This window comes from Thermomyces lanuginosus, assembly GCF_041956635.1.
Source record: "Thermomyces lanuginosus strain ATCC 200065 unplaced genomic scaffold VTN49scaffold_32, whole genome shotgun sequence".
In the NCBI taxonomy this organism is placed as follows: Eukaryota; Fungi; Ascomycota; class Eurotiomycetes; order Eurotiales; family Trichocomaceae; genus Thermomyces; species Thermomyces lanuginosus.
In genome coordinates this window covers 895,711-922,702 of record NW_027192366.1, presented here as the reverse complement: position 1 = coordinate 922,702, position 26,992 = coordinate 895,711, and the positions used below count along the sequence as shown (strand labels likewise).

Sequence of the window (26,992 nt, the reverse complement as noted above, 5' to 3'; positions counted from 1 at the left end):
TGACACGAAAGAGGCTGAGGCACAATTGCGCAGTTCCGACTTGAGCTTCTCGGCTGATTTTCCAGCACAGAACTTTGGGCTCCGTCTTCTTATCGGCTTATCACCATCATCAAATATACGTTCCTCCCATATAAAGCTTGGGTATACCAGAATATACTCCAAGGGAGTTCGTGTGCTGGGCGGGGGGCTGGAAGCCCGCGACCCCGCGTTAGTCATCACTATTTGCCTACGGAACTCGGAGTAACGTTACTCCGTACCAACCCGTGCATGAATCTCAAATGCTTGGAACGGGTTTGGGCTTCCTCCTTGGGCTTTGCCTCTGCGATGGGAGGGGTCAGCAGACTGGTGAGCGGCAACTGGCTTTCGACTCAGGATTGGAACGGTTCGGACGGCACGAGTCCGACAACCGGACCGCTAAAACAATGTGTCCTCTCCGCCACGGTGACTAATCCAGTCAACGATGAACTCCAATTGGCTATGAGCATTCATCGATGCCCAAGAACGCATTTCGGCCCAACCGACGACCAGAAGTTGAACGCCATGGACGGCATGAAATTTGCCATTGCGGCAGATTGATTATCTCTCCCTGTCCCGCCTGACCGCTCCCTGTTGTTTTACAAAGGAACAAACGAGATGGAGTCTATAAAGGCAGAACCAAATACCTACATGAAACACGGCGTTGATGATGAGATGGTAGACTGACAGTTCCCGGAGTTACTTGGTAGGACTTACGTTGCCTGGATACGTTTCTCCCCACCTCAGACCGAGAGTATTTGTCTTCATTAGTTGGCCTTTTTCTGGTGCCGCTGGAGGCGCATCTGGCCCATCTTAGCATCTTCTTAGGGCTGGGGCGAGGTGGTATGGAAAGAGACACTTTTGGCATGGAATTTGCCTTATTAATGGGCCGATCCTTCGTCCATCATAGGATAGGCTAGATAGACGCAAATTTGTCCGAACTCCGGAGTACGAGAATTCGTCGTTCCTCGTTCTCTTCCGTCTGTGCCCGATAGGTACTTTTGAGTCATTTGGACCAAGTATCCAAAGAACGCCGAGTGTGCAAAGTCGTGGACAGTAGAAGTCCAAAAGCTCATCCACCATGGTCGTTGCGTAGCCACTCTGCAGCCACCAGCCAATGTAAAAGCTGGATTTCAAGCGGACGATGCCTGTGGTCCGGTGCATCTCCTTTCAGACAAATCGAAAGGGCCAGACCCGTGCCAGTAGCCAGAGATTTTCCGACTAAACGTGGAGTCGTGGCACCAGACAGGCGCCAGGCAGCCCAAAGCCAGCCCAACGCCGATGATTCGCAGCCAACCGCAATGATGAGATGCGCGGGCCCATCACAAGCCGCTTTTCTCATGGCCCCCTCCATCTTCTCTTATCTTCTCTCCTTTCTCTTTCTTTCCTTCCCCTGCTTTCTTCTCCTTGTACCCTTGTCCAAAAATCGTTGGCCTTTTCCCACCGGCCACAGGAACAGTTCTGACTTGAAAAAAATATTTCAGGGAAGAACCAGACCAGATTGGAACATCGAGGAGGAAAGGCGTTACTAGAGAGTCGTCTAGTAGAACTCTTTCCCCTCCTTCCCCTTCCCTTCTCTCTTTCCTCCTCTCCTTCGGTTCTTCCCCAGATCTCCTGGCAGCTCTTCCGTTCTTTTTACCGTCCCTCGCTGTGCCGCCTGCGGGATATCCTACAACTTGCCTAGGGAGTCAGTGTTCCATCCAGATTGGGTGTTCAACCATAGAGGCCAGTCAAGATCCACCTCGAGGATTCAAAGAAAGGACCTACATCACCCCGGGGATCAAAATCTTTCCGGAGCCGTCTGGGATCTGCCTTGAAGTCCGTGGATTACCCGTATTGTTTCAGTCCTACTGAGGGTTTCGCTGGAGCCTGCTATTTACTTCCCACTATTATTTACCCTTCTCAGCCACAGGACCTGGGACTTCCAAGGAGACCGTGGGAAATCATCCTGAGGAGCTTTCCCTACATCGCGGGCCACTTTAAAAAAAAAGATTGATCTCTTGTTTTCCCAGAACAGTTGCCAAAGCTGCACAACCGGAACACAATGGCCACCACTCGTCTTAATGAATACTTTATCCCTGGAGATGGCATCAGCCGGGAGGTCATCCAGGCGGACATTTGCAGATACCTGGGAAATGATGCCCTCGTAAAACCCGGGACACATAACGTTGGCAAACCCTCTCCTTTGTTTTTCGCTGTAGACGTGGGCCGCTGGGACAAGAGTCGCTGACTTGTTCTGTTTAGGGTCAGAAGGGCTACATAATTCGTGCTTACCGAAATCTCACCTCGGTATGCTGGATTTAGTTCTTTCGAACTTTTTAGATAGCGCTAAACATCTGGTGCTGACTATCTTACTTATAGGAGATGATCGCGGATCTGAAAGCCGACTCGGCAAAATGGGAAGCAGAGGTTGCCCGCCGACGAGAAGCCGGCGACTCGAGAGGTTCATATGATCAGGACACTTACAGGTCTCGCAGCCCTAACAACACGCCGCCAGGGCATTACACGTCCTCTTCAATTCCAGACATGCGCCATCACCATGGCGGCCCATCGCCGCCGCCATCTTACGGAACGGGGGTTCCTCCACCTTCTTCCTATTCCGGTCCGTACCAGCAACCGGGCTATTCTGGGGCGGCGCCGGTTCCCCCCTACACAACAGGTCCCATGAATCCGTCGATCCCTCCCTATGACAGTACTGCATACCCTCCTCCTCCTCCCCCGGGTGTTTATTCTGGACCAGCACCACCACCGCCTGTCTCGGCGCCGGATGTCCACCCCGGTTCTTACACCTACTCAGGTGGCAATCCTGGCTATGCATATGATGGACGTGGTGCCGCTCCCCGGTATCCGGGCCCCTATGAAAGTGAAATGGAATATAATCCGGTGACATCCAGTATGAGCCATCCAGCGGCGACTACGTCGCCTGATGCCCGGGTAGGAATGGATCCTAGATACACTCCGGAGAATGCCTACGCAGACCCCAGGGCTGCGGCCAACCGACCTCCGCCACCCCGGGAAGCTCCCCGTCGGCCTCGTTAACAGAGGAGCACTTTCTGATCCCATTCATGGTTCCGATTGATTTCTAGCCCGTGGATGATTTGCCGGAGGTTTACCTGTCGCATTCCCCAGGAGCATGTTTTACGAAACGAGAGTCGCAATGATTTTGCATGATGATGATGATGATGTTTCCCATTGGAGAATCTCATTTCTTTTCCTCAAGGAAGTCCGTTTTCAAGGCGCAAACTACTGGCATGAACCGGTCGGTGTTGGTGCACGTGATCCGAGCGTGCATGGATTTAATCGATTGCCGGGAAGGTTTCATGTTTCTTTTTTTCCATTCGTTCTTGGGACGCCGCTGGAGACGGGACTATCCCGAGAGACATGATGATGATGATCATTGAGGCAGTGGCGGTCATGATGAGGTTGGCCGCTGCGAAGTATGCATGTTGGGTTGACGATGTCACAAAAAGGAGGCCTTGGTCTGATGGAGTTTGCTGATTGAGTTATTTTCTTTTGGTTTTATTCAGGGGTCCTGATACATGGTTTTTCATGTGTACGATGTTTGTTGTTAGCTAATATGCGGTGGTTATGACTCATGGACGGTGTATACATTACCGGGTTTTGTTTCTTAGACCCTTGATGGGCTCCTTACATTGATGGGAACTAGCAGTGGTCTATCTTCCGGCCGGCCTCAGTGTCTCGCCAGTGATGGATTTTGAAAGATGAGTACGGCGTCGCCAGGGACTGTAGGTAGTTACACCTAATGATTTTTTTTTTCTTCAATTGTACCGTCACATTTCTGCTCTACCTCAATGCCACAAAAATTTCAAGTAATAGTTTAGGACATGACAATGACGACGATGCCTCGGAATCATGAGTTTGGCCGTAGTGTATCGATAATCTTCGACAATTGTGCCCTACAGCCATAGTTGCTCTTTAAGCAGGTTAACTGAATCCCACAGTTTGCGCAAGTCTCACCACACTGGCGATGTGGTGTCCGGGTGGTGACTACAAGAATAATCCATTAGGTATCTGTTCTTACCATATGGGCCACTTCGGTGCCAGTTTGGTAGGTCAATCTTCATCTAGAATCGGAGACCTGTGTTCTTTGAGATATTTTATTTACAGTTGAACCTATCCACTTTGTCAGGCAGTGACGAAAGATCTAGCGATATCCGGATATGTCGAAGGGCACATTTTGGAATGATGGCGGATTCAGAGGATCGAATTGGCGATTCGTCCCACAGGACACTCAATCATGACATGGACATATGTATGCCTGTGCAGCGAACGAGAAACTGATTTGCGATGGTTGGCATCGATAATCAAACTCGTTTGTTGCGGATTGGCAAAAGACTCAGGCGTTGTTCGCCCCCAGGCGGTCATTCATCATCATCGAAACCTTGTGGGATGACTCGAGGACCCTTGGGAACTGTCAATTGCAAAGAAACACATTGTCAGCCATTCATCTGAGCACTTAGGTTTCAGCCGGGGGAAGCGTACTCGGATATGACATCGGAATAGGCTCGGGATCGACGTCGCCAAAGTACCGCCGAATTGGAGGAAGGGTCACCAGCGCAACAGGGCCCATGGAGCCAACGACGATTGAGTAGAAGATCGCTGGCCGTTCATGGGATGCCCAGCGGAGGTAACGAAGCGGCGTTGACCAGAACCGGGGAGTGGACATTTTTGGCGGGATCTGGGGATACAACCGGCCAGTTAGTTAGAGTAAACAGAGATGGACTAATAAATAGCCGATCCTAATCGATTGCGCACTCACAAGATGGTGTAGGAGGAGTCCTGTCTGGTTAGAGAGAGCGTGGAAAAGTCGATCCGATCTTCTACCCTCGAGAATGATTGAGGGCCGTCAGATCCCGCTAGCAGCTCCGAAAGTCTTGGCATTCGAAGCAACGCCGGAATATGCTTACTTGGCCTAACTGGGGCATTATGGACTACGCAATAATACCATGAAAGACACCCTTCTTGTACCTTTTACCATTTTACTTGGGAGCTGCTGAGCATATCGGTCTTGTTTCCTAAGCTGCTCCTTAACATCAATTATCCGCCCCGGCGCGGATCGCTCTCCAGAATGAGGTGGTTCTCGCTCTTGGCACTGCTCTTCTGGAGTGCTTGCGCGTGGGCACTGAGCAGCTCCGGATCACGACTGTTGGTTGTTCTGGATGAGAATCAGGAGGCCTACTCGACATTATGGTCGGACCTGAAGGGTACGCGTCTCCCTGACCAGGATCTGGAGTCACGCCGTTAACATTGCTGCTGTTGTGCAGAGCGTGGGTACACAATTACCTTTAAGTCTCCCAAGGATGAACAATTGTCGCTATTTGAACATGGAGAGCGTGCTTACGACCATCTTATGATCCTTCCTCCAAAATCGAAAGGTTCGATCACCGCGCCGGTTGAATATCTTGCGCATAATTGGCATTGACACTTTGAACAGGACTGGGCCCGTCCTTGACACCCAAGATTCTGCTCGACTTTGTCAACCAGGAGGGTAACGTTCTCCTCGCGCTCTCAGGGAAGTCGTCGACTCCGTCTGCCATCAGTTCCCTTCTCATTGAGTTCGACATTCACATTTCGCCCGACCGCTCTTCCGTCGTTGTCGACCATTTCAACTACGATGTTCTGTCTGCTGCCGAAAGTCACGATGTGTTGGTTCTCCCGCAGCCGAAACCCGTGCGGTCAGATGTAAAGTCATTCTTTGCTGGAGATGGGGTGCTGGCGCTCCCGCGAACAGCAGGGCAAGCATTGGGTTACTCTAGCCCTCTGCTCGTTCCGATCTTACAAGCGCCGGAAACTGCATACGCCTACAATTCTCGTGAAAAGTCGGAATCAGCGGATGATGGCTTTGCCACGGGAACGCAGTTGGCCCTGGTTTCGGCCTTGCAGGCCAGGAATTCTGCCCGCTTCACGGTGCTTGGGTCCGTAGAGGCCTTGGAGGACCAATGGTTCACTGCCTCTGTCAAGAAACCGGGAAGCAGCGAGAAGACTGCCGTGGCTAACCGCGAGTTTGCCAAGAGGCTGACCGCCTGGACTTTCAAGGAGCTGGGTGTGCTGAAGGTTGGGAAGATCGAGCACTACCTCAGTGACAAAGAGGGCAATGTCGTGGGTGACATCAACCCGACTATCTACCGGGTCAAGAACGATGTGGTACGTTGCTCTTCACCTCTTACCCAAAGTCGCTATTCTAATGATTTGATATCTTTAGACATTTAACATTGAACTCTCCGAATATGATATGGACAAATTCGTGCCATTCGAGGTGCCTTCCGGAGATGCCATTCAGCTAGAGTTCACAATGCTGTCTCCCTGGCACCGATTGAATCTGCAACCGAAACTCCAAACCAGCAACAGCACCGTGTTCAGCACTTCTTTCAAGGTCCCCGACCGGCACGGTGTTTTCTCTTTCCGCATCAACTACAGACGTCCATTCTTGACTAATGTCGAAGAAAAACATGAAATCACTATCCGACATATTGCGCATAATGAGTTTCCGCGCAGCTGGACAATCACCGGTGCCTGGGTTTGGATTGCTGGGTTGTGGTCGGTAATCGGCGGGTTCCTTGCCTTTGTCATCTTGTGGTTGTACTCTGCGCCATCGCCGATAAAGGCGAAATCTGAGAAGAAGGTGCAATAGTCTTCTCAGTCGGGTGGCAGGGAATAAACGAATGAAAGATACCGTGTTTCGCTTAATTAGGAATTTATTGCATGCTACCATGGGTCGGGAGTATTAGATCTGTTGATTCGGATATTGTACGCCAAGAGGAAGAAAGCTAAAACCTTGTGCGCGTTGAAGAAACACACCTCATGTTAGATATGCTGAATTGTATTGTACAGTTCATGACATAGACCATCTCTTGTACAAAAACCTGAGTACCGACAACTCCAAACTATGCTAAAGCGCCTGTAACGTGGTCCAGTCGTCGGACTAGGATTCGGCGGGCAAAGACGCCTTACAGCCCTCTTGTCTTCTCCGGGTCCATCTGAGCCTCGTTTCCATCGGTTTCTTTGGCCACTGCGAAAGCCGGTGATCCCGCATACAGCTGCCGCGGCGGCGCCGTCTGTCCACCCTCGAGATCCTTGGATACCGAGATGGGCGCGTTACCTCGGAACCGTTTGCGCATATCGACCATTCCACGCCTGATATTCGTCGGAAAGAAAAAGGAACCATTAGCCGGAATATTCGAGATTCAGCGCAGGGAGATCAAGAATGTTGACCGTACTTGCACTCGGAAAGCGCCTTCAACAATTGTCGACATCGCGTCGGCAGCTCTTCAGAGAGCGGTGGCCGAATGCAATCGTTGGCTTGATGGCGCTGGACCATCACGCAGTCTGATTCCTGCAGACATTGTGCCAGCGCGCTTCCTGATCAGATGATAAGCATTCTGCTCTTCCTTGTGTTTATTTTTTTTTTTTTTCCCTTCCCGATTCTCAAGAAGGTCCGGCAACGCGCATGCTGATGTGACTGGGAACTCACGTATATCTTTACATGAGCTTGGCATGGTGGCGCAACCCTGGAGATTGATCACAGCAAAATCGCCCAAAGGACAGTGTCTGCTGAGCTCGAAAACATGTCGGCAGCTCGTCCAATCTTCAACGGTTTTCTCAAAGAGGCTAGCGCAATTCCCGGATAATATCGGGATTGGTGCATGTGATTGGTCCCATCTCGTCCAAATCGACCATCGACCTTCAGTTAACCTAGTCCTATCATTTTCACGTGAAATTGCCATCGATATTAACCTAATTGTTGGTTTTGATCCAGTTCCCCGTCCTACTCCTGTACTTATATAGACATTCTAGGCACCAATTCGAGGATGAGAGCGATTGCTGAACCAATTTCAATGATTCTGCAGACAAAATGTCCCGTATTCCGTTCTTAGGCCGTCTCTTCTGGTGGGTTCCCCGTCAAGATTGCTTAGTCTACATGCCAGCTCTTCCAATTCGGATTGTGCTGACACTTTGCGTCTGTAGGACGGAGTATTTGGCTTTGTTTGCGTCGTTGTCACTGGTATTTCTAGAGGAAACTATAAGAATCATCACGAGTTGTCTTCGTACGTTCGGCTCACTAATAGCTTATGTTTCTGGGCTGGGAGACTAACAGTTGGCAGCGTCTCCGGTGATTCGTTTCTTCTACAGCCAGTCCAAGTTCGTGTTCAATCTCCTGTCAACCCCCCAGAGTCGACAAGCTCGAGCGAGGCAAAAGAAAAGCTTCGCGCAATTGATCGCCGAAACGAACGACTTTGCCGACATATGCGCTCTATTTGGATACGAGGCAGAAGAACACATTGTTCAAACTGGTGACGGATATTTGCTTGGTCTTCACCGTATTCCTAATCGCAGAGGTGAAGAACATGTACGCGTCAACGCTGGCGAGGGGAGTCTTCAAAAGAAGGTCGTGTACCTGCATCACGGCTTGCTTATGAACAGCGAGGTGTGGGTGTCTCTGACAGAAGAGGAACGATGCCTTCCCTTCCAACTCGTCGAGCGAGGGTATGACGTCTGGCTGGGGAACAACCGAGGCAATAAGTACTCGAAGAAGTCGACTCGGTGCTCGCCAACGTCGGTCGAGTTCTGGAATTTCTCCATTGACGAATTTGCTTTCCACGACATTCCTGATAGTATCGAGTATATTCTCGAAGTGACCAAACAGTCATCGTTGTCATATATTGGATTCTCTCAGGGCACGGCGCAGGCATTTGCAACGCTCTCTATCCATCCCAGGCTGAATGAAAAAGTGGACGTCTTCGTCGCTCTGGCACCAGCGATGTCCCCTGCGGGGTTTCACAACGCTGTGGTGAATTCTTTTGTGAGGGCGTCACCCCAGGTGTTGTACCTGGCATTCGGCCGACGCAGCATCCTCAGTTCAACGGCCATGTGGCAAGCCATCCTATACCCGCCCATTTTTGTTCGAATTATCGACATATGCTTGCGGCTGCTGTTCAACTGGACAAACACAAACATCAGCCCGTATCAGAAGATTGCTGCTTATCCACATCTCTTTTCGTTCACCAGTACCAAATCGGTGGTACACTGGTTCCAGATCATTCGGAACAAGACCTTTCAGATGTTCGACGACGAAGTGTATGGTCCGTTGAGCATCAGAAGCAGCAGTCGATATTACAAGCCGGTGCGATATCCGACGCGTAACATCAAGTCGCCGGTCGTTCTTATTTACGGCGGGAGTGACAGTCTAATGGACCTTGAGGTAATGCTCAAGGAATTGCCGCGTCAAACTACCGTGAAGGAGATTCCGTCATACGAACACCTGGACTTTTTGTGGGCTGCAGATGTCGACATACAGGTCTTCCCCCATGTCTTTGAAGCACTGGATAAGTACAGCAATGGTTGTTCCACGGTCACTCGCATTAACGATGAAACTCCTGAGGTTTGGAAAGAATGGCAGCGCTCGAAAGTTGAGAATGCAGTAAATTCAGAATAAGGCAAGATATCTTTACTGCACATATCACTGCCCATGATGATTCTCCAATCGGTGGTTCCCATCGCACCCTTATTGCCTAGCAACTTATGCGTGCAGGAAACCAAGACGCCCGTATCTTGACGCGCGCAGTCCAACCAAATCGAGGTGATCACCGGTTAGTGCAACATGTTTATACACATGTACATAATCCGTCCATTGTCCTTCCTATCTATACACGACATATCCTCAATACGATAGATATAGATACATACAAGTAACCTAAAATCCTAAGTTCCATGTCCATGAGTCGACCGATTCACGCTCCCCGTCGTTCCCTTCTTGCCCTTCGAGCTAAGATTCTTCAGATGTTCACCCTGGCGACGAGCTGCGGCTCGATTCGGTGGAGTCGGTGGCCGGTTTGCCTGCGCCTCTTCTTCTTCTCGTGCGCGCACGACGTTCTCGTAGTCATCGACGGGAGCATCCTCGTCAAGGACGCGGCCAAACGCCTTGGGAGGTTTCGGAGGCTCGGGTTCGATTGGTTTGCTTGGCATTTTTCCCTTTCAATAGGTAACTGGAATCTATGGAATAGATGCTTATATTCGGAGTGAGAATTTAATGAGAATTTGAGAAACAACCGATACGTGAGTCGCCATTGAGTGCCAGGACATGAGGAAGCTATAGCTGAGTCCAGAAGTGATGACATCATGATGTAAGTACAGAAAACAAGCTAGAGCTACCCTAGGGAGCTACTCATTGCCTCAGCTTCTCAAGCGAAAGAGGCTCTCGAGACGATGGCCCCATTATCACAGCGAAATAGCCGAAGCCGACGGGAAGTTATTGCCTTCGAATTCCCAAGGCCCGGCTCTGTGAATTTCACCATTGATGCAACGAACGCGATAGGGATGGGCGTAGACAATCCGAACATCGATCGAGCCATTGATTGGGATACATCGAGAAGTCTTGCCACATAATGCAGCAGGTTTGACGAACTGCTCGTGGAAAGGATAGCCAAGGGAATTTTATCTGGTTTGTACCTTAGCAGTACCATCTACCACATCACTTGTTACCCAATCAAACTGCATGTCCAAGCCTTCTCATCCAGGAAGACCGACGAGGGAGTTGATCTGAGAGTGGTATCATGTCCAATGGGGGAGGTAGAAAAAGCAGGTCTTGGGGAACAGCTCGTTCAGCTCGCACCAGGGGGCAAGCTTGTTGATGTAACCCAAGTTGGCAACGCATTTGATGCTCGAATCATCTCTATACCCTTCTCCGTCGCATTCGCTTCAAGAATGATGTGATGCACCAAGTCAAGCTCGAGGGATTCGGCGGGTTCCTGGCGATTTGAATCTCACCAATTCGAAAGGACGTGCTGGAGACTCGAGCCAGTAAGGTCACATCCATGACTCGGCTTTAGGAACCACGCCCAACTACCGACATTTCTCTATGCACCGGAAATTGCCCCATTTGTACGTCTCATCATTGCCCGTCTTGACCACTATGGAGCGACGGGGAGCTAGTCCTTCGTTCTTGAATGTCGTCGCGAACATGTCGGCAAGCTGCGCATGCCGAGCAGAATTCCCGCATGAGCAGCAGGTGGCGACTCAGGAAGGTGTCCATGCAGATCCGAGAACAGGCCCCCTGGGTCTGGGACTTTAGCCCAGGGGCCAGGTCCTTGGGAGCCGGGTCTTGCTGCTAGCCGTCCAGCAGTATTGGACAAATTGCGCAATGTTGTTAGTCGTGTATAGCCGCTACTGGCGATTGCTGCCCTCGCATTTGCAGCCCTTGAGCGTACCCTTCATCGCATGCTCTCTCTTCAGACGATGCAGTATCCCTCGAGGTTGCTGCACCGAGTCATGCCTTAAGAATAACGGAGAGACAATGGTAATCCATCTGCATCTCCCTTTGAAGTGAACTACAGTCACCTACCATCCGTGCTACATACAGGACTTACGTGTAGGATGCTATGGTGCTTCAATTCTTGATAACCGAATTTCCTGAACGAGAAGATTAGGGCTCTGGGGTTGCGAGCTTGTCAGCACTGCTTCACATAAGACGCCAACCCTGATGAAATACCTGCTGTGTATAAACGATAACCAAGTACAAAAGTACCCGCAAGAGATTTTCGTAGACAGTTTACAGTATCCATAAAAATTTTAATCACCGAAAGTTGCTGAAGACAATTCATAACTGTAAAAATCATTGTTATCATTCCTGTTGCCCAATGTGTACCCTACCCAAACGCCTTGAAACCCAAACATTGAAACACCAGTAAGACAATCTGCACCCATATATATGTACAAGAATTCATAACAGAGAAGGTAGATGAAAGTTGGAAGCTGTTTCCAGACCCATTCATCGCCGAGCCGCTCTTGTCATCGTCGCATTAGCCTTCTCGGCTTGCCATGCTCTCTCATTCAGGAACCACTTGCGCCTGCCTCGATCCATCTGGAAACCGACTTTGCGGTCCTCAGCCAGCTTCCACAGAACCTCTGTGGTGAAAGGTTCTAGAGCAAGTTCGAATAATCGATCTGGAACTTGTCCATGGACAGCCTCGACGAGTTCCCGTGTGGTCATTCCGTATCCGGACCTTTCGGGACTCTCTGCTCGTCGTCGAACCAATGCGAGGTAGATCTGACGCTCTCGGGTTTGCTTGTGCCTGATGTACTGCTTGATTGTGCGAGGTAGATTCTCAATCTTGACTCCGTGTGCGGGGTAGCCAACCGAGCAGAGCTGGGCCTCCATGTAGGAAAGAGAGTTCATGTAAGCTCCGAGGTCTTCCGCAACGCTGTAGCCGTGGCCGAGGACGTTGTCGCCCGTGAACATGGCGTTTTCCTCCTCAAGGATGAAGCACATGTGGTCCTCGGCGTGGCCGGGAGTGAAAAGAGCCCGCACGGTGGCGCCCTCGCATCGGAAGACATCTCCGTCATTGATGGCGTGTTGTCCTTTGTCGGGTCGATTCTTCCAAACCCTATCGGCGATTCTGGGGTCATATCGAATAAGATCAGGCACTCCACCCGTATGATCGCCGTGCCAATGAGTGAGAAGGACATGGCTGATCTCAAGGCCACGAGATTCAAGGACCTTGATAATGTTCTCAGCCCAGATTGGCATGCCCTGCGAACTTGTCAGAGACATGTACGGGGATCGTACTTGTTGATAAATTCTTACCTGACCGGTATCAATCAGAATTCGGGACTTTCCGGTGCCAACGAGGTACGTATTCGTTCCCTGGAGTTGCATCTCTCCGGGATTACCGCCCATGATGCGGATGACACGATCCGTAACATCTTCGACATCCTTGAGGTGAGGCAGCTTTGCGCCTTGAGCTGCCAGGTAGTCTTTCCAGATGCACTGGTTGATGGGGATAGGGTTGAGAGCCATTGTTGATATTACAAATGACTGCAAGTAAAGAGCTCGAGTTGTGTTGAACGTTCCTTCTTCAGGATTCTGTTGAAGATCTGACCAGGGTCTGAGTGGGCACACCAACCCGGGGCTAGCTTCTCCTTTTATAACCCTTTGTTTGCCATTTTCTCACACGAAAGAGGTGTTGCTTGCTGCCCACTCTGGCAATTATGGAGCAAAGCCGTGCAAGAACGCAGTTTTCTAGGTCAGGAGGTAAGCCATTGACAGCGAGCTGACTGTTATCGTCATGACTAGCTCCTAATTTCAGCAACATTGAAACCCCGTGTTGGCCCGTCAGGTATCGTGGCCAATGCCCAAGTCGAACACACAGCCCCCGGTTAAAAATTGACAGCGCCCCGAGGGGCTATGTGGAGTTCCGCCATGACTGACATAGGATGGCACGGAGAGTTCATGTCGCAACGGGTACAAGCAGTCCGAGGTTGACCCGAACTTCTGAGGCTGCCTGTTCCACTAGAACTGCTCCAAACTTACGCCATAGATTCAGATGTGTATTATCGAAGGATGGTCCGTCCAATGGACTCCAAGGAATGCCATGTGGCTCTCTCAGGTACGGCGTGTATTTGGAGACGATAAGGTCTGTGGTGCGACCCAGTCAATGCACAAGGCTCAGTGTTGGAATCCACAGCAACAACTACATACGAGTAGTTTCTACTTTCGATCGAGGTTGGCATATTTGCCACATTCGTGCCGCATTCAATCCCGCGCTCTATTCCCCGTACTAATCAGTGTTGATAATGAGCGAATGGGCTCGAGTGGTGCCTCAACCAACACGTTCGAACGGCGTGCAAACCCTAATGACAAACTACCACCAACGTAGTGGAGCCCTATTTACTGTTTCATGCTATGGATACCTTGGATCGGTTTCCTACATAGTCGACGTACTAAAAAGTTCAAGGGAGCCGGAGAACCCATCAAACACAATAAGAACATCGTTAACAGTTTTCATACTGAATTGGAATGCACATCTACTGTAGCCCGCAAGAGGCTAAAAGTTTCCCGAATGGGAAAGTAGCTGAATTTAGCTCTGCCAATTCCCTGCCAAGCCACCACTAAGCGAGCTAGATGGGCATTAGCTCGTCGTTCTAGTAAACTGCCCTTCCTAGCCATGTACTTCGTGCTTTCAACGCCGTACCAGGGGTTACACAGCACACGACGTGTCCAACGAACAAAATCGAAGCAACTGGCTACGCTAAGGACAAGCCACAGGCGTCTACGTCCCTTGTCCAATAGCTGCAGTGCTGATAAGCATTTACCGTTTAGGTACAATACTCGTAAACGGCAGGCCTGGCGACGCCATGATACTACCCGCATGTGCATTTCTCTGTGGCTTGCACTTCTCATTTGAGGCGCTGACTCGTTGTGGCATTTGTATGTCTTTCTGTCAAGCCACTGCAATCGTTTGTGCATAGCCGGCCGGTAAAACAACCGTTGCAGCATCATGCAGCCCAACCTAAGATTACTAGGCCAACCAGTCTGACCATTTCGTGGGAATCGGAATTCTGAGGCCCTGTGGTTTGAATCGTTTATGTAAACTGACATCGCGCCCGAATATTTGAGAATACCAATGACCCCCATATTTCCGGGCATTTCCGAACCCTGTACGGAGTACTGATGCCATACAGACGGATTTTGCGAAGTCGTAGCCTGCTTGATAATGGCTCCGATGTGAGTCATATGCTCTTTCACGGACAGAAATACGCTCCAAGTAGCCGAAGTAGCCGGTGAGCTGCATCATCGATTCCTTGGAGCTCGTTTCACATGTTGGAACACTTCCGCCGCGGAGTATATCGTGAAAGCCAAAGCCCAGACCACATGCAGGGTTCGAAATGCTCCGTTTCTTTGTTCTGCCACTATTGGCTATTACCAAACATAAAGTAGTGTATTTCGTCATATATTCTATCTACCATTAAACGAACAATAGAAACCACCGAATCCGATCTTAGAACGCCCCGAGTAAATAAAACAGCAGGTACAAGACAACCCACTCCCGAAATCAAAGCCTCGGCAAATTAATTGCTTAGTGACGTGCTGCCTGCGTGATCTCGTAAAATGTAGACCTCCGATGCAACTTATCCCGATCACATTTTCGGCGTCGAGGGTCCCGCAATCATTAGTCTCGTAGCGAGGAAGAGAGCCGTTCCGATTGCGCAAGATACTCCACCGAAAATGATTGTGTTCTGGAACGATCCGTGACTCACGGAGATGATTTGTCCACCAATTGGAGATCCAGTCAGCGCTGCAAATGCGGAGATCGACATAGCAGCTCCCGTCCGAGCGCCGATCTCGGGAAGAGGGGAAATCTTAGCCACGAGGGCTGGAGTCAGTCCAATTCCGGCACCGGACGAGACGCCAAAGAATGCGGCGAAAATAATATTGGCCAAGTTGCTGCTCGCTGGAAGCCACAGACCGAGAATTAGCGCCGTAGTCGCCGTACACATCACAATCATGACATTGTAGTGGCCCAGTTTGTCCGCCAGGGCATTGGGTACGGTTCGGCCAATGACGCTGATTCCAATTAGCACTAAATGCCATCGACAAATTAAAAATTGACATACCTTGCACCGTTGAGAATGGGGACCAGATAGTTGGCCAATGTCTCTGACATTCCGTGCGCACGAGCTTTGACAACAATAAAGGTGAGCGGAATGAACATTCCCCCTGATCCAGTTAGTTTGTCTCCGGATCACGTTGAAAGAAAAAAAAAAAGATATATCTCACAGTAGAAGAAGAAGACTGCCGCAGTGAGCAGAATAAATGCCGGCTCAGTCAATGGCTTGACAAAGGCAAGCACCTTGAATGGCCGCTTCGATGGCTCCAGTCTTGACTTGACAGTGAAAATGGCGAAGATCAGCAATGCGAGGATCATAAAGGCACAGGTTCGCATTGCCCATCCAAACCCAATCTTCGGAATAAGGTGGATGAGCATGATAGGAAAGATGACTCCGCCAAGAGATGACCCTGCCGCCACCAGGCCCAGAGCAGCACCGCGCTTCGCCAAGAACCATGTCGATACACATGAAAACGCAGGATAGAATACCATTGAAGATCCAATGGCAGAACAAACGGCTTGGCTGAGGAGGATCTGATAGTACTCCTCCGAGATACTGGCCATCATCAGGCCGAAAACGTGCAAAAACGTGCCGACAATCAGTAGCGGACGAGGGCCATAGTCGTCAAAAACTTTGCCGATGAAGAGTCCCATGAAAACCATGAAAAAAACTGGTACAAGTATTAGCTTCATTCGTGCAAAGGAAAGATGTGACGTACTCTGCAATGATGGGATCCATGCGATCTCAGAGGCAGTGTAATCTTTCAGCTGGTGCAACTGGTAATAGTCCTGGAAGACTCCCACACAGTTCACCCATCCGAACGAAACGAAGAGACAAGCTGATGACCCGGCCACTGTCAACCAAGCTGCCGCCCCGCCTTCGGGGAAGACTTTGGGGTCCTTCTTCCATTCGGGCTCTGGTGATGCCGATTCAATGCTCATTTTGGATTCCGATGTTAGATGTGCGGCAGAATCTCCCAGAGGAACGTTCGACAAGTGAACCTCTGAAGTGCATGGATTGCCCATAGGAAAAACCGACAATTGTGAATCAACGTTGAAGGAAATTGGCGATATATCCCCTTCATTTTGGCCGTTTCCGGTAGGATCTAGCCTGAGTCCACCGGTTCCTCCCGCTGGTGGAGAAGTAGACCCCCTGATTTGAAGCAAGGGTGTGCCACACCTGCGACATTGCAGAGTGTTGGGCTCGTAGCATGAATGGCAATAGAGTGTGCTCTGCGGGTCTATAGTGTTGGTATGTGGATGCGCGCTTTGGTGGCCATAGGAACCATCTTGACCTCCCTCATTTGATCCCGCCATTCTGGAATAGAAGGAGCTGCGCTTGCTATTGCGCCTATTGGGGACGAACACCTCCAGATTGCCAGTCATTGTGACAATTGTCGACGGCCTGGAATTTGCAATGTTGTCGAACACCCAAGACAAAGCAACAAAAGAGATGCCGCCGTCTGTTTGAATCACTGAATGCTCCAAATTCTCAATATTTGTTTCATTGTCTATAGAGATCTACATGCATATTGAGCCATGCTGATTGGCCGGTGTGCATCGGACTCCGAGAGAGGCTGCTTTGTCTCTTAGGCTAAAGTGCACCAGTCTTCTTCACCCACGTTTTCCAGAAATAGCCAAGCATTGCCTGAAGAAAATGGTCGACCCACCGATTGACCGCATCGTTAATGGCCGAGCCTCAGCGCACTCGGCGAACCTCCAAAATTCCGCTGAGCAGATCGCACCTTCGGCATTAAAGTTTGCCGGTCAGTTCGATAAGAAGATGCGATAAGGTTTGATCGTCGCTCTTATCGGAATCCGCCGATGTCCGAGTGGCGCTTGGCGCCAAGAGTTGGCAGAGGGCTCTTATTCGCCGAAAACGGAAATCCGGCACGAACCGAAACCCTAACCCAGCTCTTCTCCAGGTTAGCCTTCGCGGCTGTCGTCTGAACCCTATTCTCGGTGTCCGGTATGATCAACTGGCATCTTCTTTGTCTGAACATCATGAGATCTCTCATCCGGGCGACGACAGATGTATATAAACGTGCTCGTTCGAGCTCCTCGAGCTCACATCGACATTAGACACCGAAATCACCGTGATAGAACTTCGATACCCACCAACAAACGCATTTCATAAGCACTCAGTCATTCGAAACACTTTTTCTTCGCAATTGTGACTCGATACAATGTCTATTCCAACTGAGACCACTGTTCTTGTTGTCGGCGGCGGCCCCGCTGGTTCCTATACGGCCTCGGCGCTGGCCCGTGAGGGCATTGACGTCGTGGTCTTGGAGGCCGATGTCTTCCCTAGGTAAAATGCTTACTCCCCGAAGAAGATGCAACTTGACCTAACATGGGCAGATACCACATTGGCGAGAGCATGCTTCCTTCCATGCGCCACTTCCTGCGATTCATTGATCTGGATGACAAGTTCAATAACCATGGCTTCTACATCAAGGTACGTTCCGATACTTGGCAGCAAGACATTCAAAACAACTAACCTTTGCATAGAAAGGTGCCATGTTCAAGCTGAATAAGAAGCCCGCAGTCTACACCGACTTTGTGGCCGCGGGTGGCCCCAATGGCTACGCTTGGAACATTGTTCGGTCCGAGTCCGATGATATGATGTTCCGACACGCCGGCGAGTGCGGTGCGAAGATCTTCGATGGCGTCAAAGTAAACGAGATCAACTTCGAGCCTCTGCCTAATGATCATGAACTTGTTGATCCTGAGCTCCCCAACCCTGGCCGCCCTGTGTCGGCTACCTGGTCTCGCAAGGACGGCACCTCCGGCACCATCAAGTTTGAATATCTTGTGGACGCCAGCGGCCGAAACGGCATTGTTAGCACCAAGCACTACAAGAACCGCCGCTACAATGAGGGTCTCAAGAACGTCGCCTCCTGGGGCTACTGGAAGGGCACCAAGCCATACGGTATTGGCCACCACTACGAGGGTGCTCCCTACTTTGAGGCTCTGCAAGGTACATCAACCTGAACCAGCGATTCTCTGTCAATTTACTAAATAATGTGATCATCGCAGATGCCAGCGGCTGGGTTTGGACCATTCCGCTCAGCAACGGCACCACTTCCGTCGGTGTTGTGCGCAACCAGGCCAAGGCTAACGAGGAGCGAAAGAAGATGGGCAATCCCTCGCTCAAGGACTTCTACCTGGAGAACCTGAAGTTGACACCTGGTGTCATGGATCTCCTGGAGCCTTCCACGCTCATCTCCGATATCAAGAGTGCTTCCGACTGGTCTTACAGCGCGAACAGCTACGCCAGCCCCTATGTCCGCATTGCTGGTGATGCGGGCTGCTTTATCGACCCGTTCTTCTCCTCCGGAGTTCACCTCGCCCTTGCTAGCGGTCTCTCTGCCGCCGTGACCATCTGCGCCGCAAAGCGCGGAGATGTTGATGAGAAGACTGCGTGGAAGTGGCACTCCGCCAAAGTTGCTGACGGTTACACTCGATTCCTGATCGTCGTGCTAAGCGCCCTCCGCCAGATTGAGATTCCCGAGGAGCCAGTCATCAGTGACTTTGATGAGGAGGGATTTGAGCGTGCTTTCGGCTTGTTCCGGCCTGGTATGCATCTTCCAATTCGCCGACACGGAAGCTTGCTAACATCATGAAGTCATTCAGGGCACTGTCGATGTCGCTGGCAAGCTGACTCAGGATGAGATCTCCAAGACGATCGACTTCTGCTTCCGAGCCTTCCAGCCTGCGGCTGCTGACGAGCGCGAGGCCCTTTATAAGAAGCTCGAGGAAATGGAAATCACCGACCTGAGCGCGAACAACCCCAAGATGAAGGCGCTCGAGGCTAGCATGTCTCCTGATGAGTTGCGTATCCTGAACACTGTTCGTGCCCGGCAGGTGATCCGTTCGGAGGATACCCTGAACATTGAGAACTTCACCACCGACACCATTAACGGCATGGCTCCGAAGTTGGAGCGTGGCTCGCTTACCTTGGTTAAGGCCGAGCCTAAGAAGAAGAAGGCCGTCGCTCCCGATGCTATGGCCGCTCTGACTGGCCAGGCCGGCAAGCTCGAGGAGGAAGCCATCAAGAAGGGCTCTTATGTTTCTCCTTTGGAGGAGAGCAAGCCTTCGGATGATGCTGCAACCATCTCTGCTGCGGCATGATTTGACGACGCCATTTCGGACGAAGATTGGTGTTTTTCTTCTCTCTTGTCTTTCTCCATATTGCATGGTCATGGTACGATTTTCATGTCTCTAGAACTATTAGTCAATACAAGCTATCTACACTGGGCTCATCGTTTCATTTCTGTTCAGAAACCAGCTTTACCCGAAATCATTCAAACTTAGGCCAACGGTGAGCATTTCCTAAGTGCTTGGTGGACGTTATAAGGACTTGGGTAAAAAAAATCCACAGGCGGGCTTCGATATTTATATCAGAGAGGTCGGAAATCGGAAAAGAAATAGCTATTTTGGTTTCTATATTTTTTTCAGCCTTGTATGCTCTCTTGTTTTTCGTTCGAAGTCTCTCTTGATCTTCGCTTCGTTGATGCTTGACGAGCCTTCCCAGTGGAAAATATCTATCAAGATAAGAACGTTCTGTACGATATATATGTCCACTTGTGTCCCGTTCGCCCTGTTGTATTTTTGATGGCCGCCTTCATAATATCTTTGTCTGGAAAATGTAAGGCAGCAGAATCAAGCAAGTGAGCTTGTCAATTCTGTCAGGTCTCTCAGTCTACTCTAATCGTCCATTGTACATGTGCCATGACCCACTTGAAATCCAACGCGCTTAAGATGTTTCCTGCTCCGTCTGAAGAAAAAGTTATCTCGATCCTGTTTCACTGCTGTTCGCATATATAAGTACGGTCTCATTATTGTTGCTTGCGCCATATGCAAACAAGGAACACAAGTTAAATAAGCACAGCCTCTATGCACACGTATTTTCCTAGAACCATAACATCTGTCCATTTTGATACCGAGAATAGATTCCTGTGGACACCCACTCCGCGTCAGTATAACCTAGAAATGTGAGTTATGATAGCCAAAATGAACGAGCAAGGTTAATCGACTACTAAGTTGAAGTATTCACCGGAAAACAAAGTATTTTTCGTCGTTCATTTGTCCATTTAAGAGTTTCGTCTATCCATTTAAATGAGAACCTTGGGCTCACAGTGAGGATTGCCAAAGGATCAAGCACTTAAATTGAAGAAACACGTTTATGCACTAGCCATTCAACTAACTCGAACAAACAAATAACAAAAGTGAATACACCCAGAAAAATTCAGAAACATCGTGCGTCGTAATGCTATTTCTTCAGCTCCGCAACGATGATGGAATGACGCATCACCGGCTGATATGGCCGAATCTCGACAAATTTCAGGCCGGCCTTCTCCAAGAGATCCCTCCACTGCTCTTCATTGCGCTCCAAAGCACCCAGCATGGCATACATGTGCAGATCAAGGCAGGCAGACCACCAGTGAACACCACTGGTAGGAAGAGCCATTTCGTCGATCAGAATCTGAGAGTCGGGAGCCATAGCAGGAATTAGGTTCTTGAGGATCTGGATGCACTTTTCATCATCCCAGTCATGGAGAACAGTGCGCAGGTAGTAGAACTTGGCATTCTTGATAGGTTGCGGCGTGAAGAAATCGTGAACCATGAATTCAACCCCATCAACTGGGCGTGCAGCCTGGATAGTCTCCTCCAGGTCTTGCACAATGATACGGCCCGGGGCATCCGGATACCGGGCACGAAGACGAGCACTCTGATGGCCGATGCTACCGCCCACATCGACGAGCAGTGCGCGGTCGGAACCAACAGATTTCGCATGCTCGTCAAATTGGACCACATCCAGCCAGTCACCTTCACGGGGAACGCTCATCAGTTGCTGAAACCAAGCAAGCTTCTCGGGATGCCCTTTGACCCAGGGGAAGAAGGGCAGTTCCGTGTTCACAGACTTCTGGAAAGCACAGCGTCCAAACGTGTCGCCCGAGTAGTTCCACTCCTTAAGGAAGTCGGGGAGAGCTTGATAGGTTGCGCCACCAATGTGGAAGCTATAGCGAGTCAGTGCTTTGTGTCATTAAATTCTGAATAGAAGGACTCACGTGTAGTACATGGCGCCCTGGATGGCAGGGTTGGCCAATGCCTTAGTGCAGTTGTTTGCCGTGAAGTGGTCCCTGCTCGTCTCGGTGATGAGACGAATGGATGCAAGGTACCGCAGCAGACGTCCAATCAGAAGCTCATCGCGGCCCTTTGCCAATTCCTTGACGCTGAGAGGAGTGCTGCTCGCGTCAAGTGCCTTGAAGAAACCCAGGTCGCAGCCAATGCGCACGGCGGAAATTTCGAGATTCTAGGTTTGTGTGAGCCCTATCACACTGATCCCGAATTTTCCGGAATGTTGTCTAATAATAGATTACTTACCGAGTTGAAGAGGCGAAGCATGGTATCATGTGGTGTCTCAAGGGATTCGGCAGCAGCTCGCAGGGAGTCCTGCAACTTCAATCTGCTCACTTCGCTCATAGCCTGAGCATTGCCGTTCATAGCCGTTCGGATTGGGTTGATGATGTCGTCCATTGCCATTTTGACTGGTCGAAATAATAATAAACTTAAACTTGGCTTAGATGGGAGGAAGTGACTGGTATGTTTTGGGGACAAAGAAAACTCGAAATAAAGAGTTTATTCTCTAGCCTGAAAGATGATCAGATGCACGCTGTCTGCAGATTTTCTTTCATCGTCAGGCAATTCTTCAGGACACTTCTTATAGACAATGCATTGTTGCATACAGTAGCACCAAGTCTGGATGGCGGATCCTCGAGCTGAGCTCAGCTCTCCCAACGGATGCCGACAATGGGCTTTGGACGGCACAGAAGCCCTAACTCCCATATTCGGAGTCCGGCGTGTATCCACGGCCTTAATATAGAAATTTCCTCATATGGCTAGCCATAGGGTCCGGTGTGGGGCGTAGCCGGAGTCCGATCTGGCGATCTCTTAGACCGCGCGATCTCCAGGCACCACATCATCAGGTACGAACGCATTACGGAAGCGGATATGCGCTAGACCTAACTTAGTAACTACAGTAATACCTGCTGTCATGAATCACAGAAAATCATATCGAATTTCGCAACAATACCACACTTGCAACTCAGTGAGTCGACTGATAACATGGTAATTTGTATTAGATTGTATATTTTACAGTACTATACGAACACGAAACAGAAAGAGGTTTCTTGTGCTCGCAATGAGTACATGTTGATACCCACCCTACTGTCCTTTCGCACAAACAGAATCATCATAATGGTGACTATGGCATTTGGTTCTTCATTGTGGAACTCGATGATTATTGAAAAGGATCATTTTACTGGCTGCTATTTGTCATTCTAATGTTCTGTTAATCTAGTGCTGTTTGCCCCGAATGTCCGAGCTGGCGGCTTCTCGTTCGGCAGCCTAGGCCCGACATCGAAAGCTAATGAAAGCCGGGTAGTATTGCAGAAGTTACTAATAGAACACGTTATATACACAAGTCTTTCAAAGGGACGGCTAAATTTTCATATTTTGCTTTACTCTATTTTGCAACACACAGTCGGTGATGGGGCCATATCTTGATCGTGTTGAAGTGCATTACTCTTCACAACCATCGACAAGGGATGCTCGTGTTATCTCATTCCTCGATGGGGTCGTTCAAGGGGTAAGCCCACCCTAATCCTCAGTCACCTACCATGTTTAGGAGATCCTCTGACTGTCTAATAGACCGGACATTTCGACTCGTTTGATGCTGGGCCCTTTAGCACCCCAGGATGCGTCTCAGCCCGGCGAGCAAGAGATAACCATGAGTCTATCGTCAGCATGACAGCCCCAAACATGGGCCAGGTAATGCACACGATTGAACATGCACCCAGAACATCTGTTGGTGACTATACCTGCGGTGTCCTTGCTCAAAAGAATGGCTGTCTCCACAGGGAGCACGGTCTTAGTGAAATACATGCATCATCTTCTCTACTGCACCCAGCTGCTGGACACGGCTATCTTCCATCCTCCAGCACGAGACATTCTGGCAAGCCTTCATCAATGAGTCATCACCACCAACAATCAAACAATGATGCTGATTATATCCCTCACTCATCCTCTGTCATACGCCAACGACATTCAACCAGCGATTCCTCGACGAACCCGAATTCCACTCAAAAGATACCCGCTTCGCTGGAAACAAAACGTTCCAACAAGTTACACCGGCTTCTTGAAACGCTCCGAAACTCTACTCCACCGCCTCTACGAGAGCACAACGAATTGGTCTCACGAATATACGACACAATACGCTCCGGACCTCCTGAATGGCAGGACCTACCACTTGTCCAGTTTGCAGCCGTGTTGGGTCGGATCTGCAATATGACCACCAACGTGGGGTTCGTGTACGGCTTGTTGAGTTGGGAAGTGTTTCGACGGGAAGAGGAGCGCCTCCTTCAAACCGAGAAATTATCATCCATCGCGGCGTCGCGCGCAATCAATCAGTTGATGGTCAAGACGATGAATCGGCATACGAAATCGCGCGACTGGGCAAGTGACGGGCGGAAAGCAGCAAAGCTGGTCTTTGACATCTTTCGAAACAACAATTGCTCTCAAACAGACCGCTCCTTTGCAATTCTTCTCCTAGCGAATAATATAAGCCTGGATGGAATGCTCAAGCTCGCCCATTTCCCGGCTACCCGTGAGGAATTCGCGGCTCAATTTGAGCGGATCATCCAAGAACGGTCCGAGCTCTGGGCGAACCTGTCGCAGCGTGGTTATCGTGTATTCGACTGTGAGCAATTCCTGAACAGCCGTGGAGTACCACCAACTGAGTCCCAAGGACGGCTGCTAGAATGTCCGACGGCACAACACGGTCCAGGGCAGAAGCCACCGGGTTCCGGGCAACTTTCCTTTTGATGGCAGATTTGGCGTTGGATTCAGATTGGTTTTGGCATTGTCTATTTTTTTCGGCATTCATTAGAACAGTTTCCAACGAGTCATGGATCTATTGTCTACTTGATAGAGTACACTATGGTATATTGTTTCTGGTCGTTAATAATGTGTCGGATATTGGATTCATAATCATTGACATCATGATTTATGAAGTATGAATGTAATTCTTCATACCAGCCGATCAAAGAAACCGGACTCTCATACCCCGTATCTAACAAGCTACGCTGTGCTGATAATTGAAAAATCAGGTGGACATCGAAGCGGTCTGAGAGACTGAGCAAAACAAAGTTGTGCTCGGATACTTGCGGAAAGCTTTCTGAGCCATTCATGATGCGTCGGACTAACGGCGCATCGATGAGTCATTACGTGCCGATTTGTTTATCGAAGCTGCCGAAAGCTTAACCTTAGCCTAACCGTTTGAGTGGCGGGAGCTTGAAGCAAGCGCCGAAAGCCGCCCGTTCCTGGATCCTTCAGCGGCTCAGGAGACACCGGTAAGAACTTGGTAGCCTTGATCCGCACAATAATGAGCACGGATTTCGCTGTCAGTCCAATGGCAATGCCTCATAACAAGGGTTAAGGAACCGACCTCGAATCAACAATCAAGGCTGCCGCCCCTAAAAAGACCGAGATCTGCGAGTGGCTGATACCGAATCCCCGACAGCAAATCAGCGATATCCAGCTCAGATCGGCCAATTGAGCGCGGCCTCTGACAAGCTGACACATACAGGATTGATCCGCTGATAGGGCCCACGCCGGATTAGCCTATCGGCCTTCCCGCCTATTCGCCGGTTCCCACCCTATCACCTGCTCATTCTGACTCCACCCACCCACCTGCCTCGTACCTTGGCGCGGAAGGGACTGTATTGGGCTTAGCGCCTGTCGATCCTATTCGCTCCCCTCACAGCAACAAGTCGGCCATTCGGACTCCGACAAGCTCTCATACAGGGACTGATTCCTAATGCCAAACAATGCAAAATTGGCCAGATTACTGCAGAAATTCACACGCGTGGGCACGAATAAAGGAATGCCTTGTCCCGGCCACACTTCTCCAAGACAGTCCTTCTTTCTCTAATTGCTTTTGATTGTTTACTTCGCTGGGAAGCCTCCAAGTTACCCACGACCTGAGCAGTGTCAACATGGCTGCCTTCAAGCCCCAGCCGACCATCACTGTTTATCGTGGATTTCCTTTCAAGTCAGCCTATGTCTGGTCGCCGTTTGTGACCAAATTGGAGGCGCGGCTACGCTTCGCAGGTGTCTCCTACAAGACGGAGGCAGGAAGCCTGAAAAGCGCCCCACGCGGCAAGGTGCCTTACATTGCCATCAGCAAGAATGAAGGAGAAACACCACAGTTCCTCTCAGACTCTCATCTGATCAGTCAGCAACTGTCGGAAGAGGGTATTCTGCCGGATCTGAATGCGAACCTGACCCCTGTGCAAAGGGTGCACGACACTGCTCTGCGCGCGCTTTTGGAGGAAAAATTGTATTTTTACCAGGTGTGTAGTCGCTGGTCTCGACAGTTACCTAGTCGAATCGAACCAAGACTAACTCATTTCTGTGACCAGAATTATGAGCGATGGCTCGACAACTTCTACACGATGCGGGACCGGGGTCCTCTAGCGCCAATCCCGTGGCTGATTCGAGTCATCATCGGATGGTTTGTCTGGCGCAAAATCAACACGGGCCTTTACAGCCAGGGCACTGGAAGATTCAATAGCGATGAGATCAACGCTTTCCGACAAGAGGTCTGGGAGAACATCAATGTTCTCCTGACGGAGGCGCAGCGTACTGCTTCGAGTAGTGACAAGGTGTTCTGGGTGTTTGGTGGCAGCGAGCCCACCGAGGCAGACACAACGCTGTTCGGATTCATTGCGAGCAACCTGGTTTGTGCGGCGTAAGTTGGCTTCCTATGACTACTGCAGTTAATCGGTTGCTGTGGCTAACCTTGTCGATAGTGGCCCCGAGACGCAAAGGACAATTCGCAGCTTCCCCGCCGTGATTGACTATGCCCGTCGGATCCACCAAACCTATTTCCCCGACTACGAGAGTCCTGCCTGGGAGTGAGGTCAATGTCGCGTCTGGCGTAGAGGAAAAAGTGCATGAGGCATATTGCCTTTGTCGCTAATGTCTTCGTGTAATACCTATGTCTAAAAATATAATCTATCTGGAAATCTTGCGTTATCGTTCATACCGTTGCCCTCGGCTGGATGGACAGAGCCCAATTGTAGTGTAATCTATGGCCAACTGGCTTAACGAGTTTCCCAGCTTCAGCCAGTTAGTCCTGCCGAGAATTAGCGCCCAGTCATTGCTCCGTAGAGAAGGCAACTCAATTGTGATTCGTCATTTGAATGAAGCTTTTTGTTGGTAGGTTTGTTGTCCATGCCTCGGCAAAGACAACCCTGCACATCTCATGCCAACAGCCTCGCTCCTCACATTCCAGAGCCATCTCCATTCCAAGGACTCCGAAGCTCAAAGAAAAAGGAATTATGAGATCACATTTATGACTGCCTGCCATAATACTCCATTATTCCGCACAGTGTACAATATGCGGCCAAGTCAACTGACAAAGCAAAGCAAACCGAGTGAACCTTATGTACATTGAAACCCAGAAGCCGCGATATACTAACGGCACTGATACTCGGCAGCCCAGC

General features: G+C 50.1%; 14 protein-coding genes across 14 annotated transcripts; 8 read left to right on the top strand and 6 right to left on the bottom strand.

Moving 5' to 3' along the window:
- Positions 1 to 278: 278 nt before the first annotated feature.
- On the top strand, positions 279 to 2,011 carry VTN49DRAFT_5123 (uncharacterized protein; the record flags this gene model as incomplete). Its single annotated transcript, XM_069413146.1, has 3 exons — positions 279 to 441; positions 1,505 to 1,702; positions 1,746 to 2,011. 3 exons carry the CDS (start codon positions 279 to 281, stop codon positions 2,009 to 2,011), a joined length of 627 nt encoding a protein of 208 aa, XP_069267042.1.
- A 48-nt stretch (positions 2,012 to 2,059) lies between these two features.
- VTN49DRAFT_5122 (uncharacterized protein) lies at positions 2,060 to 3,054 on the top strand (the record flags this gene model as incomplete). The annotated part of the gene is made up of 3 exons (XM_069413145.1): positions 2,060 to 2,182; positions 2,260 to 2,304; positions 2,377 to 3,054. The coding sequence occupies 3 exons, from the start codon at positions 2,060 to 2,062 to the stop codon at positions 3,052 to 3,054; spliced, it is 846 nt and encodes a 281-aa protein (XP_069267041.1).
- A 94-nt stretch (positions 3,055 to 3,148) lies between these two features.
- Positions 3,149 to 3,400, top strand: VTN49DRAFT_5121 (uncharacterized protein; the record flags this gene model as incomplete). Its single annotated transcript, XM_069413144.1, has 1 exon — positions 3,149 to 3,400. The coding sequence occupies one exon, from the start codon at positions 3,149 to 3,151 to the stop codon at positions 3,398 to 3,400; it is 252 nt and encodes an 83-aa protein (XP_069267040.1).
- A 997-nt stretch (positions 3,401 to 4,397) lies between these two features.
- On the bottom strand, positions 4,398 to 5,014 carry VTN49DRAFT_5120 (uncharacterized protein; the record flags this gene model as incomplete). Its single annotated transcript, XM_069413143.1, has 4 exons — positions 4,398 to 4,447; positions 4,519 to 4,714; positions 4,796 to 4,815; positions 5,005 to 5,014. 4 exons carry the CDS (start codon positions 5,012 to 5,014, stop codon positions 4,398 to 4,400), a joined length of 276 nt encoding a protein of 91 aa, XP_069267039.1.
- Positions 5,015 to 5,104: 90 nt separating this feature from the next.
- Positions 5,105 to 6,667, top strand: VTN49DRAFT_5119 (uncharacterized protein; the record flags this gene model as incomplete). The annotated part of the gene is made up of 4 exons (XM_069413141.1): positions 5,105 to 5,240; positions 5,301 to 5,411; positions 5,471 to 6,180; positions 6,239 to 6,667. 4 exons carry the CDS (start codon positions 5,105 to 5,107, stop codon positions 6,665 to 6,667), a joined length of 1,386 nt encoding a protein of 461 aa, XP_069267038.1.
- A 316-nt stretch (positions 6,668 to 6,983) lies between these two features.
- VTN49DRAFT_5118 (uncharacterized protein) lies at positions 6,984 to 7,532 on the bottom strand (the record flags this gene model as incomplete). The annotated part of the gene is made up of 3 exons (XM_069413140.1): positions 6,984 to 7,170; positions 7,254 to 7,395; positions 7,508 to 7,532. 3 exons carry the CDS (start codon positions 7,530 to 7,532, stop codon positions 6,984 to 6,986), a joined length of 354 nt encoding a protein of 117 aa, XP_069267037.1.
- Positions 7,533 to 7,888: 356 nt separating this feature from the next.
- On the top strand, positions 7,889 to 9,469 carry VTN49DRAFT_5117 (uncharacterized protein; the record flags this gene model as incomplete). Its single annotated transcript, XM_069413139.1, has 3 exons — positions 7,889 to 7,923; positions 8,002 to 8,081; positions 8,139 to 9,469. The coding sequence occupies 3 exons, from the start codon at positions 7,889 to 7,891 to the stop codon at positions 9,467 to 9,469; spliced, it is 1,446 nt and encodes a 481-aa protein (XP_069267036.1).
- Positions 9,470 to 9,735: 266 nt separating this feature from the next.
- VTN49DRAFT_5116 (uncharacterized protein) lies at positions 9,736 to 10,995 on the bottom strand (the record flags this gene model as incomplete). The annotated part of the gene is made up of 2 exons (XM_069413138.1): positions 9,736 to 9,991; positions 10,898 to 10,995. The coding sequence occupies 2 exons, from the start codon at positions 10,993 to 10,995 to the stop codon at positions 9,736 to 9,738; spliced, it is 354 nt and encodes a 117-aa protein (XP_069267035.1).
- Positions 10,996 to 11,800: 805 nt separating this feature from the next.
- VTN49DRAFT_5115 (uncharacterized protein) lies at positions 11,801 to 12,829 on the bottom strand (the record flags this gene model as incomplete). Its single annotated transcript, XM_069413137.1, has 2 exons — positions 11,801 to 12,562; positions 12,617 to 12,829. The coding sequence occupies 2 exons, from the start codon at positions 12,827 to 12,829 to the stop codon at positions 11,801 to 11,803; spliced, it is 975 nt and encodes a 324-aa protein (XP_069267034.1).
- Positions 12,830 to 14,949: 2,120 nt separating this feature from the next.
- On the bottom strand, positions 14,950 to 16,361 carry VTN49DRAFT_5114 (uncharacterized protein; the record flags this gene model as incomplete). Its single annotated transcript, XM_069413136.1, has 4 exons — positions 14,950 to 15,376; positions 15,427 to 15,529; positions 15,590 to 16,090; positions 16,139 to 16,361. The coding sequence occupies 4 exons, from the start codon at positions 16,359 to 16,361 to the stop codon at positions 14,950 to 14,952; spliced, it is 1,254 nt and encodes a 417-aa protein (XP_069267033.1).
- A 1,244-nt stretch (positions 16,362 to 17,605) lies between these two features.
- On the top strand, positions 17,606 to 19,553 carry VTN49DRAFT_5113 (uncharacterized protein; the record flags this gene model as incomplete). The annotated part of the gene is made up of 5 exons (XM_069413135.1): positions 17,606 to 17,730; positions 17,781 to 17,877; positions 17,931 to 18,399; positions 18,459 to 18,998; positions 19,048 to 19,553. The coding sequence occupies 5 exons, from the start codon at positions 17,606 to 17,608 to the stop codon at positions 19,551 to 19,553; spliced, it is 1,737 nt and encodes a 578-aa protein (XP_069267032.1).
- A 1,141-nt stretch (positions 19,554 to 20,694) lies between these two features.
- Positions 20,695 to 21,968, bottom strand: VTN49DRAFT_5112 (uncharacterized protein; the record flags this gene model as incomplete). Its single annotated transcript, XM_069413134.1, has 3 exons — positions 20,695 to 21,442; positions 21,494 to 21,738; positions 21,810 to 21,968. 3 exons carry the CDS (start codon positions 21,966 to 21,968, stop codon positions 20,695 to 20,697), a joined length of 1,152 nt encoding a protein of 383 aa, XP_069267031.1.
- A 1,006-nt stretch (positions 21,969 to 22,974) lies between these two features.
- Positions 22,975 to 24,308, top strand: VTN49DRAFT_5111 (uncharacterized protein; the record flags this gene model as incomplete). The annotated part of the gene is made up of 2 exons (XM_069413133.1): positions 22,975 to 23,073; positions 23,136 to 24,308. 2 exons carry the CDS (start codon positions 22,975 to 22,977, stop codon positions 24,306 to 24,308), a joined length of 1,272 nt encoding a protein of 423 aa, XP_069267030.1.
- A 1,172-nt stretch (positions 24,309 to 25,480) lies between these two features.
- VTN49DRAFT_5110 (uncharacterized protein) lies at positions 25,481 to 26,405 on the top strand (the record flags this gene model as incomplete). The annotated part of the gene is made up of 3 exons (XM_069413132.1): positions 25,481 to 25,837; positions 25,907 to 26,235; positions 26,297 to 26,405. The coding sequence occupies 3 exons, from the start codon at positions 25,481 to 25,483 to the stop codon at positions 26,403 to 26,405; spliced, it is 795 nt and encodes a 264-aa protein (XP_069267029.1).
- Between the last annotated feature and the right edge of the window lie 587 nt (positions 26,406 to 26,992).